The 22,782-nt window shown below is 50.7% G+C and overlaps 1 protein-coding gene across 9 annotated transcripts; it reads left to right on the top strand.

Annotated features, from left to right (window-relative positions):
- The first annotated feature begins 404 nt into the window (after positions 1-404).
- On the top strand, positions 405-22,574 carry MARCHF2 (membrane associated ring-CH-type finger 2). 9 transcript variants are annotated; one of them, XM_064381946.1, is made up of 7 exons: positions 503-520; positions 7,623-7,893; positions 9,522-9,749; positions 11,404-11,472; positions 14,873-15,068; positions 15,909-16,118; positions 21,946-22,574. In XM_064381946.1, the coding sequence occupies exons 3-7, from the start codon at positions 9,574-9,576 to the stop codon at positions 22,102-22,104; spliced, it is 810 nt and encodes a 269-aa protein (XP_064238016.1). In that variant the 5' UTR covers positions 503-520; positions 7,623-7,893; positions 9,522-9,573; the 3' UTR covers positions 22,105-22,574. The 9 variants fall into 9 exon arrangements, with proteins under 9 accessions (XP_012291610.1, XP_012291613.1, XP_064238017.1 ...); XM_064381947.1 differs by lacking the exon at positions 7,623-7,893 and having other exon boundaries at positions 497-520; XM_064381945.1 differs by lacking the exon at positions 503-520 and having other exon boundaries at positions 7,467-7,893.
- The last annotated feature ends 208 nt before the right edge of the window (positions 22,575-22,782 follow it).

Below are 22,782 nucleotides of genomic sequence, written 5' to 3'. Positions count from 1 at the left end.
TCACTATGTTGTCCAAGCTGGTCCCCATCTTCTGGGCTCCAGTGAGCCTTCCGTCTTGGCCTCCCAGAGTGCTGGGATTACAGTGCTGGGATTACTGCGCCCGGCCAGTCTAAAAAAAAAAAGTTGAATTCTGCTGCGGTTTTATTGATTAGAGAACGCCAGCGGTCTGCAGGTGGCGCAGCAGCACCCCTCTCGCCTGGGGCGGGGCCAGTGCTGTGGGCGGAGCCAAGACGCGGCAGGGGCGGGGCCAGCAGCAGCGACGCAGCTGGGCCTCTGCGGCCCAGGGCGTCCCCCGTCGCCTCCGGCCCCGCCTCTCGGGGCGGGACGTGCATGGCGATTGGCAAGTGCGGGCGAGAGGCGGTCGCTATTGGCCCGCGGCGCTGTCGGCTCGGCGGGCGGTGCCCGGACGCAGGTGCCGGCCAGAGCGGACCTAGTGGCGCCGACGTGCCGGGCCGGGCCGGGACCCGGGCCGGGGCGAACGGAGGGGCCTGTGCGGCCGCCCGGCCCGGCCGCGGATCAGGTAGGCACGGGCCTGCAGGTAGGGCCGGAGGACGCCAGTCCGCGGGCCGGCCCCGGGTTCGAGGCCGGAGCTCGGTACCCGGGAGGGACGGCTGGGCTGGATCCCTTGGCCACAGCTTTCTTGGGGACGCGGGGACCCCAGTTCCCGTGTCAAAGCCGGTGGAAGGTCCCCGGGGCCCGGCACACAGTAGGCGCCTCTCCGAGCCTTGGTTTCCCCACCTGTAAAACCGGGTCATCCCATTGTCAACCTGATGGGGCTTCTGGGAGGATTCAGAAGGTGTTGGTGCAGAGAGCGCTTGGCACACAGTGGGCAACTACTAAGTGGCCAATGCCCTTCCCCAACCTTCTTTTCAGAGTGGCTCTGCCTACCAAATAGTAAGTTACAATATAATGAGCCAGCCACTTTGCACAAAGATCTTCAAACAGGATGCCCTGTGCTGTGTGAGTGCTCAAAACAGGGTAGTCAGAATGGGTATGATGAGCTCGTTCAGTTCTTTTGAAACCATACTGACTAGCTGGAAGCACTAGAAATGTCCCCTGTTATACAGATGAGAGAGTCCAGGCTCAGAGAGGTTAAGTGTCTTGCCCAGGGCCACACAGCACATAAGGAGTAGAGCTGGGATTGGAACCTCGCTTCTCATACAGGGCCTAAAAGAACTGAAGGACGCACAGGAACCTCTCTATGGTGAGGGAATAGAAATGAATGCAATGACAGCCTCCACATTTACCCTAAAAAATATTAATAGTGAGCTTTTATTGAGCACTTACTGACTGTGTGACCTCTCATCAACAGCTCTGTAAACTGATCATATTTATTAGAATAAGAGCTAATATTGGCGGGTGAGGTGGCTCACACTTGTAATCCCAGCACTTTGGGAGACCAAGGTGGGCAGATCACAAGATCAGGAGTTCAAGACCAGCCTGAGCAACATGGTGAAACCCCGTCTCTACTAAAAATACAAAAATTAGCTGGGTGCAGTGGTGCACCGCTGTAATCCCAGCTATTCAGGAGTTTGAGGCAGGAGAATCACTTGATACTTGGAGGCAGAGATTGCAGTGAGACGAGATCATGCCACTGCACTCCGGCCTGGTGAACAGAGCAGGACTCCGTTTAAAAAAAAAAATAAAAAGCTAATATTGTGAACTACATATCATTATGATGCCCCCTCTTTTTAAAAAAATTTTTGGGCCGGGCGCTGTGGCTCATGCTTGTAATCCCAGCACTTTGGGAGGCCGACACGGGTGGATCACGAGGTCAAGAGATCGAGACCATCCTGGTCAACATGGTGAAACCCCGTCTCTACTAAAAATACAAAAAATTAGCTGGGCATGGTGGCACGTGCCTGTAATCCCAGCTACTCAGGAGGCTGAGGCAGGAGAATTGCCTGAACCCAGGAGGCGGAGGTTGCGGTGAGCCGAGATCGCGCCATTGCACTCCAGCCTGGGTAACAAGAGCGAAACTCCGTCTCAAAAAAAAAAAAAAAAAATTTTTTTGGCACAGAATCTCACTCTGTCACCCAGGCTGGAGTACAGTGGTGCAATCTCAGCTCACTGCGACCTTCACCTGCCAAGTTCAAGTGATTCTCCTGTCTCAGCCTCCCAAGTGGCTGGGATTACAGGCAGGCACCACCATGCCCAGCAAATTTTTGTATTTTTAGTAGAAACAGGGTTTTGACATGTTGGCCAGGCTGGTCTTGAACTCCTGATGTCAAGTGATTCACTTGTCTTGGCCTCCCAAAGTGCTGGGATTACAGGCATGAGCCACTGCACCCGGCCTCCTTTTTTTTTCTTTTTAGATGGAGCCTCTCTCTGTTGCCCAGGCTGGAGTGCAGTGGCACGATTACAGCTCACTGCAATGTCTGCCTCCCAGGTTGAAGCGATTCTCCCGCCTCAGCCTCCCAAGTGGCTGAGATTACAGGCGCCCACCACCGTGCCCAGCTAATTTTTGTTTTTTTAGCCGAGACAAGGTTTCATCATGTTGGCCAGACTGGTCTCAAACTCCTGGCCTCAAATGATCCACCTTCCACGAGCTCCCAAACCTGCTGGGATTACAGCTGTGAGCCACTACGCCTAGCCTATAACGCCCATTTTATAGATGAGAATACTGTGGCTGAGAGAGTTAAACAGCTGCCTGAGATCACACTGCAGGAAGTTTTAGGGCCCTCTGTTTCCTACCTTCAGGAAAAGGAGGCTGGGCAGGTATGGAAAAGACTGGGGTGGGGACCTCAGTGTCACCCCAAACAAGCCTAGCCAAGGATGAGCTTTACCTGATGAATCCAGCCTGGAGGCTTCTTCTCGGTAGACCCCTCCACAGACACAGTCCACCAGCTCCATCATTAGAATGAGGCCCAGAGAAGCACAGTGACTTGAACCAGGACACCCAGCATCGGTGGCAGAGCCAGGAGAACCAGGAGCTGAAGAACCAAGGTCTCTTGAGGTCCAGACCCACTCCCTGGAGTGTTTTTAAGTTTGAATTCTGACACCACCCATTCCTAGCTGTCTGATTGTGGGGAAATAGGTGCCTCTCTCTGAGCCTCAGCCTCTCCCCCCATTATAGGGTATAATTATTGGTTTGTTGTGAAGACTCACTCAATGAGATCTATCTCCAGGCTGGGTGTGGTGGCTCATGCCTGTAATCCCAATACTTTGTGAGGCTGAGGCGGGCAGATCACTGGAACCCAGGAGTTCAGGACCAGCCTGAGCAACATGGCAAAACACCATGTCTACAAAAAATTATCAGGGCTTGGTGGTGTGCAGAGCTACTCAGGAGGCTGAGGTGGTAGGATCACCTGAACCTGGGGTGGTGGAGCTGTGATTGCTCCACTGCCCTCCAGCCTTGTGGGTGACAGAGTGAGACCATACCTCAAAAAAAAAAAAGACGAAAGAAAAGAAAAGAAATAGGCCAAGCACACAGTGATTCAAGCCTGTAACCTCAGCACTTTGGAAGGCCGAGGCAGGTGAGGTCAGGAGTTTGAGGCCAGCCTGGCCAACATGGTGAAACCCCGTCTCTCCTAAAAATACAAAAAATGAGCTGGGCGTAGTGGCGGGCACCTGTAATCCCAGCTACTCCGGAGGCTGAGACGGGAGAATCGCTTGAAGCTGAGGAGCTGAGATCGTGCCATTGCACTCTACCCTGGGCAACAAGAGTGAAACTCTGTCCCCACTAAAAAAAAAGAAAAAAGAAAAACACAGGCAAAAGAAAGAAAAGAAATAAAGAAATCTCCTGGTTACTGGCCACACTGCGCTGGAGGCATCAGCTCACTTTCCCATTCCAGCAGCCCCAGAGCTGAGTCCAACCTGCAGTCACCCTCTCTTTGTGTCCAGCCTAAGTTTGGCCTCTTCCAGGCCTGGGCCTCTGAGGTTTGAGTGGACTTCTAGCATCTAAACATTTCTGATGCCCACCACGGGGGCTGGCCGACCAGGATTGGAGGGTCAAGAGATGTGGCTCTCCCACGCTGTTCTTACATGGATTGAGGATTGAGAAATGACTGCAGCTTGGCTGGGTGCAGTGGCTCACGCCTGTAGTCCCAGCACTTTGGGAGGCTGAGAAGGGCGGATTACGAGGTCAGGAATTTGAGACCAGCCTGGCCAACATGGTAAAAACCCCGTCTGTACAAAAATTAGCAGGGTGTGGTGGTGAGCTGTAATCGCAACCGAGGTCAGGAATTTGAGACCAGCCTGGCCAACATGGTAAAAACCCCGTCTACTAAAAATACAAAAATTAGCAGGGTGTGGTGGTGAGCTGTAATCCCAGCTGAGGTCAGGAATTTGAGACCAGTCTGGCCAACATGGTAAAAACCCTGTCTCTACTAAAAATACAAAAATTAGCAGGGTGTGGTGGTGAGCTGTAATCCCAGCTAGTTGGGAGGCTGAGGCAGGAGAATCACTTGAACCTGGGAGGCAGAGGCTGCAGTGAGCCAATATTGCACCATTGTACTCCAGCCTGGGCAACAAAAGCAAAACTTCATCTCAAAAAATAAATAAATGGGCCAGGTGAGGTGGCTCACGCCTATAATCCCAGCACTTTGGGAGGCTGAGGCTGGTAGATCACAAGGTCAGGAGTTCAAGACCAGCCTAGCCCATAAGGTGAAACCCCATCTCCATAAAAATACAAAAATTAGCTGGGCATGGTGGCATGTGCCTGTAGTCCCAGCTACTCGGGAGGCTGAGGCAGAAGAATTGCTTGAACCCAGGAGGTGGAGGTTGCAGTGAGCTGAGATGGTGCCACTGTACTCTAGCCTGGGCAACAGAGCGAGACTCATTCTCTCAAAAAATAAATAAATAAAATAAAAATACAAAAATTAGCCGGGCGTAGTGGTGAGTGCCTGTAATCCCAGCTACTCGGGGGGCTGAGGCAGGAGAATCCCTTGAAACCTGGAGGTGGAGGTTGCAGTGAGCCGAGATCGCACAATTGCACTCCAGCCCAGGGCAACAGAGCGAGACTCCATCTCAAAAAAATTAAGAAAAGAGAAATGACTGCAGCAGCAACCACAAATACAGCAGCTCTGGGCTAGACACAGGGCTAGGTTCTGGGGACAGCCGGAGGCAATCTGATGGGGTCTCCTTTTTATAGAATTCTCTGTAGGATGGGATGACAGACATGGTTAAATACATAGATGAATAAGTAGAATATTTCAGACAGGGACACATGCCACGAGGGGAATCATGTGGACTCCAATCATGATTGATTGATTGAGATAGGGTGTTGCTCTCTGGTCCAGGCTGGAGTGCAGTGGTGCAATCATCACTCAGTGCAGCCTCAACCTCCTGGGCTCAAGTGATTCTCCCACCTGAACCTCCTAAGTAACTGGGATTACAGGCACACACCACCATGCCCGGCTCATTTTTGTATTTTTTGTAGAGACGGGGTTTTGGTATGCTGCCCAGGCTTCTCTGAAACTCCTGGGCTCAAGCTATCCTCCCACCTCAGCCTCCCGAAGTGTTGGGATTAATAGGTGTGAGCCAATGCGCCTGGCTCCCAGACAGCATTGTGAGAGAAGGCTTCCCCAGGAAGGTGACCTTTGAAGGAGACACTTATAAAAACTGTCTCGAGTTCAGTACGATGATGACTATGTATAGAGATTGCTTGGCACAGTATTCGGTTCTTTTTTTCCTTTGTTTTGGAGACCGCGTCTCACTCTGTCGCCCAGGCTAGAATGCAGTGGCGCAATCTCAGCTCACTGCAACCTCTATCTCTCCGGTTCAGACGATTCTCCTGCCTCAGCCTCTCCGGTAGCTGGGACTGCAGGCGCACGCCACCAAACCTGGCTAACTTTTTGTATTTTTAGTAGAGACAGGGTTTCACCATGTTAGCCAGGGTGGTCTCTCTATTTCCTGACCTTGTGATCCGCCCGCCTTGGCCTCGAAAAGTGTTGGGATTACAGATGTGAGCCACGATGGCCAGCCCTCGGTTCTTAATAGATAGAAGCTACTAGTATAATTTTGGTGGTTTTCAGGCCTTGCATTAGCAGATTTACCTGTGTGGTTTTTTTTTCTTCCTGATAGAAGAAACATTAGAGCATTATATACAGGAGCTGGGATGGTTCCTGTAATGTCCAGTTATTTGCAAAAATGTAAAGATGGGGCCGGGGGTAGTGGCTCATGCCTGTAATCCCAGCACTTTGAGAGGCCAAGGCGGGCAGATTACTTGAGGTCAGGAGTTCGAGATCAGCCTGGCCAGCATGATGAAACCCCGTCTGTACTAAAAATACAAAAAGAATTGGCCAGGCATGGTGACTCATGCATGTAATCCCAGCACGTTGGGAGGCCGAGGCAGATGGATCACAAGGTCAGGAGTTTGAGACCAGCCTGGCCGACATGGTGAAACCCTATCTCTACTAAAAATACAAAGATTAGCTGGGTTTAGTGGCGGGCACCTGTAGTCCCAGCTACTTGGGAGGCTGAGGCAGGAGAATCGCTTGAACCCAGGAGGCAGAAGTTATAGTGAGCCGAAATTGCACCACTGCACTCCAACCTGGGTGACAGAGTAAGTCTCTACCTCAAAAAAGAAAAAAAAGAATTAGCCAGTTATTGTGACATGTGCCTGTAATCCTAGCTGCTCAGGAGGCTAAGGCAGGAGAATTGCTTGAACCCGGGAGGCAGAGGTTGCAGTGAGCCAACATCGCACCACTGCCCTCCAGCCTGAGCAACAGAGCAAGACTCCATCTCAAAAAAAAAAAATTAGCTGGGAGTGGTGATGCACAGCTGTAGTCCCAGCTACTCAAGAGACTGAAGCAGGAGACTCTCTTGAACCCGGGAGGCTGAGGTTGTAGTGAGCTGAGATCACAACACTGCCCTCCAGCCTGGGCTACAGAGTGACACCTTTTTTTTTTTTTTTTTTTTTTTTTTTTGCAATGGAGTCTTGCTTTGTTGCCCAGGCTGGAGTTCCCTGGCTTTGTGACATCTTGACTCACTGCAAACTCTGCCTCTTGGGTTCAAGTGATTCTCCTGCCTCAGACACCCAAATGCCTGGGATTACAGGTGCCCACCACCACACCTGATTAATATTTGTACTTCTAGTAGAGACGGGGTTTTGCTATGTTGTCCAGGCTGGTCTCAAACTCCTGACCTCAAGTGATCCACCCACCTCAGCCTCCCAAAGTGCTGGGATTATGGGAGTGAGCCACTATGCCTGGCCAAGACCCTGTCTTAAAAGAAAAAGGAAAAAGAAATGTAAAGACCTATCCTCAGAGGGGCCAGGACTGGAGGAAGGGACTTTCCTCTGCCCTTCTTCCCGTAAAGAGCCCAGCAGCTTCCCTTCTGGCCTCTGAGCTGAAGGTTCTGGTTGCAGGGACTTGGGAGGGACAGCAGCGGGCACCGTGTCAGGCCTGGCCACTGCCTTGTGCGTGTTATCTCAGGCCTGCAGCCTTCCTCTTGGGCCCCTGCCTTTGGGCAATACTTGCTTATCTGGCCTGCAGGGGCCTGGCTGTGATGCTCAGAAGAACATGTGGAGCCAGGCAGGCTGCTGGCTAGCTGTCTAGAGGGCATTTATCCGTCGGTGGACTGTCCTAGTGCAACAGTTAGTCAATAAGTGCTCTCACCTCCCCACTTTGGGTCTCAGATTTTTTTTTTTTTTTTTTTTGCTTTCTTTTGTTTTGTTTCAGAGACTGGGTCTTGCTCTGTCACCCAGCCTGGAGTGCAGTGGTGTGATCATAGCTCACTACAGCCTTGGACTCCTGGGCTCAAGACATCCTCCCGCCTCAGCCTCCCAAGTAGCTGGGACTATTGGCTTGCACCACCATACTTGGCTAATTTAAAAAAAAAAACAAAAAACCTGCATAGAGTTAGGATCTTTCTGTGTTGCCCTAGCTGGTCTCAAACTCCTCGCCTCAAGTGATCCTCCTGCTTGGACCTCCCAAAGCTTTGGGATTACAGGTATGAACCGCTGCACCTGGCCTAGGGCTTGGGTTTTGATTGGCAGTTTAAAAGTGGACTTGGGGTGGGGGTGGGAGTACTTCAGTGAGTACTTGACTGCCTCTCTTGCTTGGACTTTCTGAACACTTTGGGAGCTGCAGTGGCTCTGGACACTCAGAGTTGTAGCTCTTGGGGGTCGGACAAGCTGGGGACAGAGATCCTTGGCTCCAGGGCACCTGTATTGGCTTCAAGGAGGTCTCCAGAAAGGGCCCTTGTTTCTTCAGTGAAATTCTTGACCGGCTGCAGTGGCTCAAGCCTGTAATCCCAGCACTTTGGGAGGCTGAGATGGGTGGATCACCTGAGGTCAGAGTTCAAGACCAGCCTGGCTAACAGGGTGAAACCCCGTCTCTACTAAAAATACAAAAATTAGCCGGGTGTGATGGCAGGTGTCTGCAATCCCAGGTACTCGGGAGGCTGAGGGAGGAGAATCGCGTGATACTGGGAGGCAGAGGTTGCAGTGAGACAAGATCGTGCCACTGCACTCCAGCCTGGGCGACAGAGCGAGTCTCCGTCTCAAAGCAAAAAAAAAGAAAAGAAAAAAAAGAACTCGTGCTGATACCATATCTGGAAAGATGATATTAGTTGAAAGATGGTCCTAGCCCTGGAGGCTTTGAGGGTATGAGCAGGCCTAGCTTTTCATGTCTTCTCTTTTTTTTTTTTTTTGAGACGGAGTCTCACTCTGTCGCCCAGGATGGAGAGTGCAGTGGCATGATCTCAGCTCACTGCAACTTCTGCCTCCCAGGTTCAAGTGATTTTTCTGCCTCAGCCTCTGGGTAGCTGGGACTACAGGTGCACACCACCACACGCAACTAATTTTTCTATTTTTAGTAGAGACGGGGTTTCACCATGTTAGCCAGCATGGCCTCGATCTCTTGACCTCATGATCCACCCTCTTCGGCCACCCGAAGTGCTGGGATTACAGGTATAAGCCACTGCGCCCAGCCTGTCTTCTCTTTTTTAGATACAAGGTCTCACTTTGTGGCACAGGGTGGAGTTCAGTGGCACCATCATAGCTCATTGCAGCCGCAAACTCCTGGGCTCAAGTCATCCTCCTACCTCAGCCTCACGAGTGGCTGGGACCATAGCCCTGTGCCACCATGCCTGGCTAATTTTTATTTTATTTTTTTGTAGAGCCAGAGTTTCACCACATTGCCCAGGCTGGTCTCAATCTCCTGAGCTCAGGCAATCTGAGGTGGGCAGATTGTCTTGAATCCAAAGTGCTGGGATTACAGGTGTGAGCCACTGCTTCCAGCCAATTTTCTTATTTTTTCTGTAGAGATAGAGTCTTGATGTGTTGCCCAGACTGGTCTCAAACTCCTGGGGCTCAAGCAATCCTCCTGTCTTGGCTTCCAAAGCACTGGGATTATAGACATGAGCCACCACACCTGGCCAAGCCTAGCTTTACTTGTACTGAGTTACATGCGTCATCTCATTGATTCCTCACTGGCCCATTTTACAGATCATGCAAACTGAGGCTCAGAGATGTAAATGGTCTAGTGGTCCCTGCAGCCTTGACAAGAGGGGACTCAAACCTTAGTCTGTCAGGCCCACTAATCTTGCCCCTAATCTCCGCACTGGCCTCTTCCCAGCCTCCTGTGACCATGGGCCTCGGGCCCTGAGGATACGGGGCTCCCTGTGGCCATGACGACGGGTGACTGCTGCCACCTTCCTGGCTCCCTGTGTGACTGCTCTGGCAGCCCTGCTTTCTCCAAGGTCGTGGAGGCCACGGGCCTCGGTCCACCCCATTATGTGGCACAAGTGACTTCAAGGGATGGCCGGCTCCTCTCCACTGTCATCCGTGCCTTAGACACACCGAGGTGAGTGGTGACCATATGGATGTCCTGGCCTTGGCTGCCTTTTCTCTCTGGACCCAGTGACTTTCTCGCAGCCTGGGATCAGAAGTTCAACCATCAAAGAGGGCCAAATGGGTAAATAGAGAAAGAGACACAGTTATTGCCTTGTGGAAACAGAGGCCTAGCTCTGGCCAGGTCTGATTCTTTTTTTTTTTGAGACGGAGTTTCGCTTTTGATACCCAGGCTGGAGTGCAATGGCGCGATCTCGGCTCACCGCAACCTCCGCCTCCTGGGTTCAGGCAATTCTCCTGCCTCAGCCTCCTGAGTAGCTGGGATTACAGGCACGCGCCACCGTGCCCAGCTAATTTTTTTTTTGTATTAGTAGAGACGGGGTTTCACCATGTTGACCAGGATGGTCTCGATCTCTTGACCTCGTGATCCACCCGCCTCGGCCTCCCAAAGTGCTGGGATTACAGGCCAGGTCTGATTCTTTAGGAAAAGCTGAAATTCCGGATTATTATGTGAAATCTGAAGTTCAAATGTTGGCAAGTAACTCACACTTTTGGGAGGCAGTATAGGGGGTGGTCAGGAGTGCAGCCTATGGCTCAGTGCCTGGGCTCTGACCCAGAGTGGACACCTCCTTCTCTCCCAGAGTGACCTGGGACAAGTTATTTCCCCACTGTATCTTTTTTTTTTTTTTTGAGACAGAGTCTCACTTTGTTGCCCAGGCTGGAGTTCAGTGGAGAAATCTCTGCTCATTGCAACCTCCACCTCCCAGATTCAAGCAATCCTCCTGTCTCAGCCTCCTGAGTAGCTGGGATGACAGCTGCCCGCCACCACGCCTGGCTAATTTTTGTATTTCTTTTAGAGATGGGGTTTCACCATGTTGACCAGACTGGTCTCGAACTCCTGACTTCAGGTGATCTGCCCACCTCAGCCTCCCACACTGCTGGGATTACAGGTGTGAACCACCATGCCCACCCTCTCTCTCTCTCTTTTTTTTTTCCCTACACTCACAAGTAAAGAACCAACAAACACCTTCTCTTTTTTAAATTTTTTTTGGAGAAAGTCTCACCCTGTTGCTCAGGCTAGAGTATAGTGGTGCGATCTCGGCTCACTGCAATCTCCACCTCCCGGGTTCAAGTGATTCTCCTGCCTCAGCCTCCCTAGTAGCTGGGACTACAGGCATGAGACATCACACCCAGCTGATTTTTGTATTTTTAGTAGAGATGGGGTTTCATCATATTGGTCAAGCTGGTTTCGAACTCCTGACCTCAAATGATTTGCCCACCTCATCCTCCCAAAGTGCTGGGATTACAGGTGTGTGAGCCACTGTACCCAGCCTTTTTTTTTTTTTTTTGGAGACAGAATCTCCCTTTGTCCTCTAGGCTGGAGTATAGCGGCGTGATCTGGCTCACTACAACCTCTGCCTCCTGGGTTCAAGCATTTCTCTTGCCTCAGTCTCGGGAGTAGCTTGGACTAGAGGCACCTGCCACCATGCTCAGCTAATTTTTGTATTTTTTTAGTAGAGACAGGGTTTCACCATGTTGGTCAGCCTGGTCTTGAACTCCTGACCTCAGATGATCCACCCACCTCAGCCTCCCAAAGTGTTGGGATTACAGGCGTGAGCCACCACCCCGGCCTCTTCTCTGAATTTGCTCTTCCCAAACTTTTTCAGGGTTTTCCAGAGCAAGCTCCAAACTGATGTGGTTCTTCCTCAAGATTCTCGTCACTTCTGTTTCTCTGAGTTGGTTTCCGGAGCAGGGGCTCCTTTTCTGTTAACTTTGTTTGTGTGTGTACTTGGGGGAGGATGGGATCAGGGTATGGGTTTAGAAAGGAGGCAAGCAGGCATGTTCTTTTGCTTTTGCAGGAGGAAATAATAGTCCAGGGACAGGACTGTTGAGAAAGCTGACATGAGCAGCCTGTTGTGCTCTTTTCAAAGCAGCCCAACCCCACCCGCAGCATGAGAATCTGAGAAAAGGATAGAAAACAGTCATTTCCGGCTGGGCACAGTGGCTCAAGTCTGTAATCCCAGCACTTTGGGAGGCAAAGCGGGTGGATCACAAGGTCAGGAGTTCAAGACCGGCCTGGCCAACATGGTGAAACACTGTTTCTACTAAAAATACAAAAATTAGCCGGACACAGTGGAGCACGCCTGTAATCCCAGCTACTTGGGAGTCTGAGGAGAATTGTTTGAACCAGCACCCAGGAGCTGGAGGTTGCGGTGAGGCAAGATCACACCACTGCACTCCAGCTGGGCTACAGTGCCAGACTCTGTCTCAAAAAAAAAAGAAAAAGATAAAAAGAAAACGGTCATTTCTAGTTGGGCACAGTGGCTCACGCCTGTTAATCCCAGCACTTTGGGAGGCCAAGGCAGGGGATCACAAGGTCAGCAGTTCAAGACCATCCTGACCAAGATGGTGAAACCCTGTCTGTACGAAAACTACAAAAATTAGTCGGGCATGGTGGCGTGCGGCTGTAATCTCAGCTACTTGGGAGGCTGAGGCAAGAGAATTGCTTGCATCTAGGCAGCAGAGGTTGCAGTAAGCCAAGATCACACCACTGCCCTCCAGCCTGGGCAACAGAGTGAGATACTGTCTCAAAAAGAAAAGGAAAAAGAAAACAGTCATTTCCAGGCAGGCATGGTGGCTCATGCTTATAATCCCACACTTTGAAAGTTCAAGGCTGAAGGATCGCTTGAGCCTAGGAGTTCCAGTCCAGCCTGGTCAACATAGTGAGACCCCTGCTCTCTAGAAAATATAAAAAAACATGAGCTGCATAGGGTGGCGCTGCCTGTAGTCCCAGCTACTTGGGAGGCTGAGGCAGGAGGTTCACGTGAGCCAGGGAGTTTGAGGCTACAGTGAGCTGTGATTACACCACTACACTCTAGCGTGGACAGCAGAGCTAGACCTTGTCTCAAAAAAGAAAAGAAGGCCTGCCGTGATGGCTCTCGCCTGTAATCCCAGCACTTTGGGAGGCTGAGGCAGGTGGGTCATTTGAGGTCAGGAGTTCAAGACCAGCCTGGCCAACATGGTGAAACCCCATCTCTACTAAAAATACAAAAATTAGCCAAGTGTGGTGGCATGTGCGTGTTGTCCCAGGTCAGGAGGCTGAGGCAGGAGGATTACTTGAACCCAGGAGGCAGAGGTTGCAGTGAGCTGAGATCACAGCACTGCACTCCAGCCTGAGTGACTCAAAAAAAAAAAAAAAATGGAAAGAAAGAAAGAAAAGAATACAGTCTCTCTGAGAGGAAACTGGCATTGTCCGGAAAATAGCTCTTCTTTGTGCAACCTCACAGTCTGCCTTCTGGCCAGAAATGTTCGGGAAACAGTGGGCGGCCTCTGGACCACACTCCTTGCCTCCTGAGCTGCCACGGGAAGGACCCAGCATCCCCAGAGACTGGGCCAGGGCTTGAGACTTTTCCGAGGTGGCTTTCTGCAAATGCTTTTTATATCTGTTTCCCCCGACAAGGGCAGAGGAGCAGGTGAGCACTTCTCTCTGGATGCATAGGTTTCTCAAGCAGCATGGGCTTCAGGTGTGGTTAGATCCAGGGGCCTCTGATGATGTCCTTAAGAATCTACCTTTCCCTGTCTCTTGGCTCTGCTCTTCTCTGCGCTGGCATCATTCACAGGTTCCACGCAGAGACTAGGCAGCTGCCAGCAGATCCAGGTTTATGTCAGCCTTGTGGCTGACAGTTATGGAGTTTAGGGGAAAACAAAGAATTTTAGGAAAGGATTTTATTGGCAGCTGATTATATCATACAACCCTGAGTTGGTCACCATGAGCAGGGGTGCATGGTGTTCTTTTTTCTTTTTCAAATGGTCTCACTCTGTTGTCCAAGCTGGAGAGCAGTGGTACCATTATGGCTCATTGGAGCTTTGAACTCCTGGGCACAAGTGATCCTCCTGCCTCAGCCTCCTAAGTAGCTGGGACCACAGACATGTGACACCATGCCCAGCTAAGTCTTAAAACATTTTTTTTGAGGCCGGGCATGGTGGCTCACGCCTATAATCCCAGCACTTTGGGAGGCCAAGGCAGGTGGATCACAAGGTCAAGAGATCGAAACCATCCTGGTCAACATGGTGAAACCCCGTCTCTACTAAAAATACAAAAATTAGCTGGGCATGGTGGCGCATGCCTGTAGTCCCAGCTACTCGGGAGACTGAGGCAGGAGAATTGCTTGAACCCAGGAGGCGGAGATTGCAGTGAGCCGAGATCGTGCCATTGCACTCCAGCCTGGGTAACAAGAGCGAAACTCCGTCTCAAAAAGAAAAAAAAAACAAAACATTTTTTTTTGTAGAGATAGGATCTCACTATGTTGCCCACACTGGCCTTGAACTCTTGGGCTCAAGTGATCCTCCCACTTCAGCCTTCCAAAGTGCTGGAATTACAGGCGTAAGCTATTGCACTTGGCCTGGTGTTCTGACTGGTTAAGCCTGAGGCCTGACGTCATCAGGAGTGTTGTCTGCTCTGCCCTAGTCCTTGAGGACTTTTTTTTTTTTTTTTTTTTGAGACGGAGTCTTGCTCTGTCGCCCGGACTGGAGTCCAGTGGCGCAATCTCGGCTCACTGCAACCTCTGCCTCCTGGGTTCAAGTGATTCTCCTACCTCAGCCTCCTCAGTCGCTGGGATTACAGGCACCCACCACCACGCCCGGCTAATTTTTATATTTTTAGTAGAGACAGGGTTTCACCATGTTGGCCAGGCTGGTCTTGAATTCCTGACCTCAAGTGATATGCCCACCTCAGCCTCCCAAAGTACTGGGATTACAGGCATGAGCCACCTCACTTAGCAGGTCCTTGAGGATTAAGAGTTGAGGGTGGGGAAGCTGTGCAGGATAATCAGGGTAGTATTTTAGAAAAATTTGGAGAGGACATTGAGGGGTGGGTATAAGAGATACCTATCCTGGGTCTGAGAGGGTGCTGCAGGAGCTGTGGGAAGGGAACACGTCACTGGGAAGGCTTTGCAGGTTACTTCCCCTGCATCTCTTTCTGAAAGGGGAGGACATTTGGAGCTGGGCATTGAAGAATGAGTAGGAATTCAGCAAGTGGCAGCATGGGGTAATGGCGAGCTTGTGATCCAGTGGGTAGCAAAGCAGGTATAGACAGAAAACCCAGTCATTGCTCACGGGTCCTGTCTCCATGTCCAGCGACGGTCCCTTCTGCCGGATCTGCCATGAGGGAGCAAACGGGGAGTGCTTGCTGTCCCCGTGTGGCTGCACTGGCACGCTGGGCGCTGTGCACAAGAGCTGTCTGGAGAGGTGGCTTTCCTCGTCTAACACTAGCTACTGCGAGCTGTGCCACACGGAGTTTGCAGTGGAGAAACGGCCTCGACCCCTCACAGAGGTACCCTTAAGAGTCTGAGACTTCGGTGGGCAGCAGGGAGAGGGCAGGCATGGGGGCCAAAGGCAGGAGCTGCCCTGGGGGATCTCGTGGGCTGGGGAAGCAGCTTCTCCCTAGGGTAGACCTCCCTACCACCCTGTCCACCGGGTGGGTCTGCTGATGGGATGTGGCCTGGGGTTTAAGAGCTCCCAAATCCGTTACCCTCTCCTGGTTTTGATTCAGTCTTTGTTTTCTTTTCTTCTTCTTCTTTTTTCTTTTTTTTTTGAGACAGAGTCTCACTCTTGTCCAGGCTGGAGTGTAGTGGTGCAATCTCGGCTCACTGCACCCTCCGCCTCCCAGGTTCGAGCGATTCTCCTGCCTCCCGAGTAGCTGGGACTACAGGCACGTACCACCACACCCAGCTATTTTTTTGTATTTTTAGTAGAGATGGAGTTTCACCATGTTGGCCAGGCTGGTTTTGAACTCCTGACCTCAAGTGATGCACCAGCTTCTGCCTCTCAAAGTGCTGGAATTACACAGGTATGAGCCACTGCACCTGCCCTTTTCTTTCTTTCTTTTTTTTTTTTTAAGACCGATTCTTGCTCTGTTGCCCCAGCTGTTGCAGTTGTGCGATCTAGGCTCACTGCAACCTCTGCCCTCTGGGTTCGAGCAATTCTCTGCCTCAGCCTCTCGAGTAGCTGGGATGACAGGTGCAGTGACACTCCAGTCGGTGCAACAGAGCGAGACTACATCTCAAAAAAAAGAAAAGGGAACGACAGAGGGAGGCCCAGGCCTGGAGGTCCTGATCCCTCACCCTCAGCAGCCCCTTCCCTGTCCCCTCTCCCCTGTCCTCTCTCTGTGCAGTGGCTGAAGGACCCGGGACCACGGACAGAGAAGCGGACGCTGTGCTGCGACATGGTGTGCTTCCTGTTCATCACGCCGCTGGCCGCCATCTCAGGCTGGTTGTGCCTGCGCGGGGCCCAGGACCACCTCCGGCTCCACAGCCAGCTGGAGGCCGTGGGTCTCATTGCCCTCACCATTGCCCTCTTCACCATCTATGTCCTCTGGACACTGGTGAGTGGCCGAGACTGTGCAGCATGCATCCAGAGCTCTGCCACCAGGAGCAGCAGGGACAGGGATTTGGCCCCTGGCTTGTGGGGTACAGGTCTTTCTGGCTGCCTCTGCCTATGGCCCTGGGTGGAAGAGAGCTTCTGAGGTTGCCCTGCCTCTCCGGAAGCTCCAGATTCCAAGTGTGACAAAGGTCTAGGGAATCCCTGAGCCAAGTGTGAGCCTTGACCTGAGTGTAGGAACCCCCATCCATGAACCCCCAAGATTAGGAGTGGGCAGAGAGGAGCAAAAGACTGAGAGAGAGACTGGGGGAGAACAAGATAGTGGGGAAATAGATATTGATTAAGAAATTGAAAGGGAGGACGGGTGCAGTGGCTCCCACCTGTAATCCCAGCACTTTGGGAGGCTGACTCGGGTGGATCACCTGAGGTCGGGAGTTTGATACCAGCCTGACCAAACCCCATCTCTACTAAAAATACAAAAATTAGCTGGGCCTGGTGGCACATTCCTGTAATCTCAGCTACTCAGGAGGCTGAGGCAGAAGACTCACTTGAACCTAGGAGGCAGAAGTTGCAGTGAGCCGAGATTGCATCATTGCACTCCAGCCTGGGCAACAGAGCGAGTTTCTGTCTCAAAAAATAAAAATAAAAAAGAAATTGAAGGGGAAGAGAGAGAGGAACTGAGATTAAAACACTGAGCAAGGCCAGGCTCAGTGGCTGAAACACTTGCAATCCTAGCACATTGGTAGGCCAAGGCAGGAGGATTGCTTGAAGCAAGGAGGTTCAAGACCAGGACTGGGAAACAAAGCAAGATGCCCATCTCTACACAAAATTTAAAAATTAGTGGTGGTACACACCTATAGTCCCAGCTACTCTGGAGGCCAGAGTGGGAGGATCAGTTGAGGTTAGGAGTTTGAGACTAGCAGGGCAACATAGGGAGACCCCCAACTCTACAAAAGGAAAATAGTTAGCTGGGCATGGTGGCTCACACTTGTAACCCCAATGCTTTAGGAGGTTGAGGTGGGAAAATCCCTTGAAGCCAGGAGTTCAAGACCAGCTTGGGCAAGATAAAAAGACACCGTGGCTACAAAAAATTTTTAAAAATTAGCTGGGCATGGTGATAAATGTCTGTAGTTGCAGCTACCTGGGAAGCTGAGTCAGGAGGATCACTTGAGCCCAGGAGTTTGAGGCTGCATACTGCACTCCAGCCTGGGTGATAAAGCAAGATCCAGTATCAAAAAAAGAAAAAAGGCCTGGTGCAGTGCCTCCTGCCCAGTATTTTAGGAGGCCGCGGCAGGAGGATTGCCACAGCCCACACGTTCAAGATCAGCGTGGGCAACATGGTAAGACCCCATCTCAAAAAATTATAGGGTGAGGTGTGGAGGCTCACACCTGTAATCCCAGCACTTCGGGAGGCCAAGACAGGCAGATTGCTTGATCTTATGAGTTCAAGACCAGCCTGGGCAAAGTGGCAAAATCCCATCTCTACAAAAAATACAAAAGTTAGTTGGCCATGGTGGTGTGTGCCTGCAGTCTCAACTGCTCCAGAGGCTGAGGTGGGGAGGATCGCTTGAGCAGTGGAGGCAGAGGCTGCAGTGAGCTGAGACTGCACCACTGCACTTCAGCCTGGGCAACAGAGCCACACCTTGTCTTGAAGAAGAGAATAATATTAATAAAAGAAAAAGGAAAAGAAAAAAAGGGTGGGTGCGTTGGCTTATACCTGTAATCCCAGCACTTTGGGAGGCCAAGGTGGGCATATCACTTGGGATCAGGAGTCCAGACTGAGCAACACGGCGAAACCCTGTCTCTACTAAAAATACGAAAAATTAGATGGGTGTGGTGGCACAGTCCTGTAATCCCAGCTACTCGGGAGGCTGAGGCATAAGAATCACTTGTACTTGGGAGGTGGAGGTTACAGTGAGCCAAGATCATGCCACTGCACTCCAGCCTGGGTGTCTGGATGACAGAGTAAGACTTTTTTTCTGAAAAAAAAAAAAAAAAAAAGAGAGAGAGAAAAAGCCTGAATGAGAGACAGACAGAGACAGACAGAATGATGGGGGTGTGAGCTGTTGTTCTGGGCCTCTGGTAGGCAGCAGAACCCTTGCTCGGAGGCCAAAGTTCTTCCCTAATCTTGCCCCTCAGACATAACCACTATTGTCCAGCTACAGGGGAGTCCCTGCCTCACAAAGTATTTTTCAATGCACCTACCAGCATTTTCTTTTTTTTTTTTTTTTTTTGAGATAGAGTCTTGCTTTGTCACCCACGCTAGAGTGCAGTGGCGTGATCTTGGCTCACTGCTACAACATCTGCCTCCTGGGTTCAAGTGATTCTCCTGTCTCAGCTTCCTGAGTAGCTGGGATTACAGGCCTGTGCCACCATGCCCGGTTAATTTTTTATTTTTAGTAAAGATGAGGTTTCACCATGTTGACCAGGCTGGTCTTGAACTCCTGACCTCAGGTGATCAACCTGCCTCAGCCTCCCAAAGTGCTGGGATTACAAGCATGAGCCACTGTGCCTGGCCCCTACCAGCATATTTTAAAATATATAAACAGGATTAAATCATAGCTACTGTTTTAGCATCTGCTTATTTTCACTTCGCTGGTATTCTTAAAAAAAACACACATACAATGAGGCAGCCACCCAGCAGACATTCATTGTATGGGTGTACCATATTTATTTAACCAATTGCTTTTGACAGGCACTGGGATTCTTTCCAATGTGTGTGTGTGGTTTTATTTCTACTTCTTTCTTTTTTTTTGTTTTTTTCCGTTATTAACAGTGCTTTGGGCACTGCCCATGCAAATGTTTCTTGGGAAATTGCTTGGTCAAAGGATGTGAACCACTGACATTGATTGATTAATTGATGGATTGATTGATCAATAGAGATGGAGTCTCGCTCTGTCACCCAGGCTGCAGTGCAATGGTGCGATCTCGGCTCACTGCAACCTCCACCTCCAGGTTCAAGTGATCCTCGTGCCTCAGCCTCCTGAGTAGCTGGGATTAAGGCATCTGCCACCATGCCCGGCTAATTTTTGTATTTTTAGTAGAGATGGGATTTCACCATGTTGGTCAGGCTGGTCTCGAACTCCTGGGCTCAGGTGACCCACCCACCTTGGCCTCCCAAGTGATGGTGGGATTACAGGTGTGAGCCACTGTGCCATGCAATATTTATTTTTTAATTTTTTGATAGACTAGTTTTTAGAGCAATTTTAGGTTCACAGCAAAATTTAGCAGAAAGTACAGAGAGTTCCTGTATATCACCCCCCTCCATACACATACAACCTGCATAGCCTCCCCCACTATTAACATCGTGTACCAAGGTAATGCACTTGTTAGAGTCAGTGAACCTTCATTATCCCTTTAAAGCCATAGTTCACATTAGGATTCACTTTTTTTTTGAGATGAAGTCTTGCTCTTGCCCCGAAGGCTGGAATGCAGTGGTGCCATCTCGGCTCACTGCAACCTCCGCCTCACGGGTTCAAGCGATTCTCCTGCCTCAGCCTCCCGAGTAGCTGGGATTACAGGTGCACACACCACCACACCTGGCTAATTTTTGTATTTTTAGTAGAGATGGGGTTTTACCATGTTTGGCAGGCAGCTCTAAAACTCCTGACCTCAGGTGATCTGCCCGCCTTGGCCTCCCAAAGTGCTGGGATTACAAGTGTGAGCCACCATGTCTGGACTTGTTTTTTTTTTTTTTTTTGAGACAGTATCTCACCCTGTCGCCCAGACTGGAGTGCAGTGGTGTGATGTCGGCTCACTGCAACCTCCACCTCCTGGGTTCAAATGATCCTCCCACCTCAGCCCCCTGAGTAACTAGGACCACAGGTGCCCACCACCACACCTGTCTAAGTTTTGCATTTTTTTTGTAGAGACAGAGTTTTTCTGTGTTGCCAAAGCTGGTCTCGAACTCTTGAGCTCAAACCTTTGCCTCCCAAAGTGCTGGGATTACAGGTGTGAGCCATCTCACCTGGCCTTTTTTTATGTATGGGTGGTAGGGAGGGGATAGGATCATGCTTTGTCACCCAGACTGCATTTCGGTGTGGTGTGATCATGGCTCACTGCAGCCTCAAGCTCCCAGGCTCAATTGATCCTCCCGCTTAAGCTTCCTGAGTAGCTAGGATTACAGGTGTGCGCACCACGCCTGGCTGAGTTTTGTATTTTTTTTTGGTAGAGACAGGGTTTTACCATGTTGCCCAGGCTGAAAGTTGACTCTTGCTGTTGGACATTTATAAATTTTGATGACTGTATAGTGACAAGTATTCATCATTATAATATCAGACAGAGTAGTTTCATTGCCCTAAAAATCCTCTGTGCTCGTTGGGCACAGTGGCTCACGCCTATAATCCCAGCACTTTGGGAGGCCGAGGCAGATGGATCACCTGAGGTCGGAAGTTTGAGACCAGCCTGAGCAACATGGAGAAACCCTGTCTCTACTAAAAAATACAAAAATTAGCTGGGCATGGTGGCGCTCGATTGTAGTCCCAGCTACTCGGGAGGTTGAGGCAGGAGAATCACTTGAACCTGGGAGGCGGAGGTTGCAGTGAGCCGAGATCATGCCACTGCACTCCAGCCTGAGCAACAAAAGCAAAACTCTGTATCAAAAAAAAAAAAATCCTCTGTGCTCTACCTCTTCATCCTACCTTCTTTTCCCCCACCCCCTATCCACCGCTGATCTTTTTACTATCTTCATAGTTTAGCCTTTTCCAGAATGTCTTATACTCGGAGTCATTCAGCATGTAGCATCTTCAGGTTGGTTTCTTTCATTTAGTGATATGCATTTAAGGTTCTTTTCACTGCTTAAGGGCTTTTATTTTTTTGAGATAGAGTCTCACTTTGTCACCCATGCTGGAGTGCAGTGGTGTGATTTCGGTTCATGCAACCTCTGCCCCCCGGGTTCAAGGGATTCTCCTGCCTTAGCCTCCCGAATAGCTGGGATTACAGGTGCCCGCCACCATGCCCAGCTATTTTTTTTTTTTTTGAGATGGAGTCTCGCTCTGTCTCCCAGGCTGGAGTGCAGTGGAGTGATCTCAGTTCACTGCAACCTCTGCCTCCCAGGTTCAAGTGATTCTTTTGACTCAGCACCACGCCCATCTAATTTTTGTATTTTTAGTACAGATGAGGTTTCACCATGTTGGCCAGGATGATCTTGATCTCTTCACCTCGTGATCTGCCCACCTTGGCCTCCCAAAGTGCTGGGATTATAGGCATGAGCCACTGTGTCTGGCCCTGGTTTTTGTATTTTTAGTAGAGACAGGGAGGGTTTCACCATGTTGGCCAGATGGGTCTTGAACTCTTGGCTTCAGGTGACCCACCTGCCTCGGCCTCCCAAAGTGCTGGGATTACAGGTGTGAGCCACCGCTGCTAGCCTTTTTTTTTTTTTTCTGAGACAGGATCTCACTCTGTTGGAGTACAGTGGCTCGAGCACACCTCACTGCACCCTCAACCTCCTGGGCTCAAATGATTCTCCTCCCTCAGCCTTCTAAGTAACTAGGACCACAGGCCTGGGCCACCCACCACAGCAGGCTAATTTTAAAATATTTTGTAGAGACATGATCTTAATGTGTTGCCTAGGCTGGTCTTGAACTCATGGGCTCAAGTGATCCCCCTGCCCCCAACTTCAGCCTTCCAAAGTGTTGTGATTACGGGCGTGAGCCACCGCAGCTGGACTGTGTGTGCCCTTTGTACGAGGAATGTTCATAAGCCATCTCTGCTCCTGGAAGCATGAGCCCCAGCCCTGGCTTGGGCAATGCAGGTGCCACAGGGACTTGATTTCCTCCCTTGGGGGTGGAGGCCTTCTCACCTTCCCGGCTCACTGCAGGACTGCCCCGCAGGTCTCCTTCCGCTACCATTGCCAGCTGTACTCCGAGTGGAGAAAGACGAACCAGAAAGTACGCCTGAAGATCCAGGAGGCCGACGGCCCTGAGGGCCCCCAGCATTCTCCGCTGGTGGCTGGACTCCTGAAGAAGGTGGCCGAGGAGACACCGGTGTGAAGGCTGGCCTCCCCGGGCCTTGCAGCAGAGACCCCAGAGGTAGCTGGCGATGCCCTGTCCTGTGGAAGGATGGAAACTGCCCGACACTTCCCGCACAGCCTGAATGCTTCTTAGGCCAAGAGACACCACGCGGAGCCGAGTCTGTGATCCTGTGTGATGACATTTTCAGGTGTTTTTTTTTTTTTTTTTTTGCACACTGTTGTTCGTGTCAAGGACAGGTACACGGTCCTGAGCTCTGGATGGAGCAGGCACCCTGATCTCATGCTGAGGTCCAGATGGCACCTTCTGGGCCAGCAACTGTGGCCAGTGTATCAAGGGCACCCTTAGAGCTGGAATGTTCCAGCAAGCTTCTTGCACTTCCCTGCACCTGGCAGGCTCACTTTCCTGGCACCCTCGACTTTCTATAAAAGTTGCACTGCGTTTCAAAAACCCACCCCTGAATGAATAAAAGGAGCCCTGGCTGGACCAAATGGACCTGTCAGTTACGTTTCTGAAAGGCCTCAGTCACAGTGATGTGAAAGTCAATCAGTCACATAATTGCCAAAACTTGCAAGTAGAAAAGGTGTCACTCAATAGCTGAATGAATAAATAAACACTGGTGCTTCAAGATAATGAGATATTATTCAGTGCTAAAAAGAAATGAGGCTGGGTAAGGTAGCTCATGAACTGTAATCCCAG

This window comes from Aotus nancymaae, unplaced genomic scaffold (assembly GCF_030222135.1).
Source record: "Aotus nancymaae isolate 86718 unplaced genomic scaffold, 86718_ANA_hifiasm-v0.15.2.pri h1tg000028l, whole genome shotgun sequence".
In the NCBI taxonomy this organism is placed as follows: Eukaryota; Metazoa; Chordata; class Mammalia; order Primates; family Aotidae; genus Aotus; species Aotus nancymaae.
Note: the sequence above shows the minus strand (reverse complement) of the source record. Positions and strands in the feature narration are given on the sequence as shown.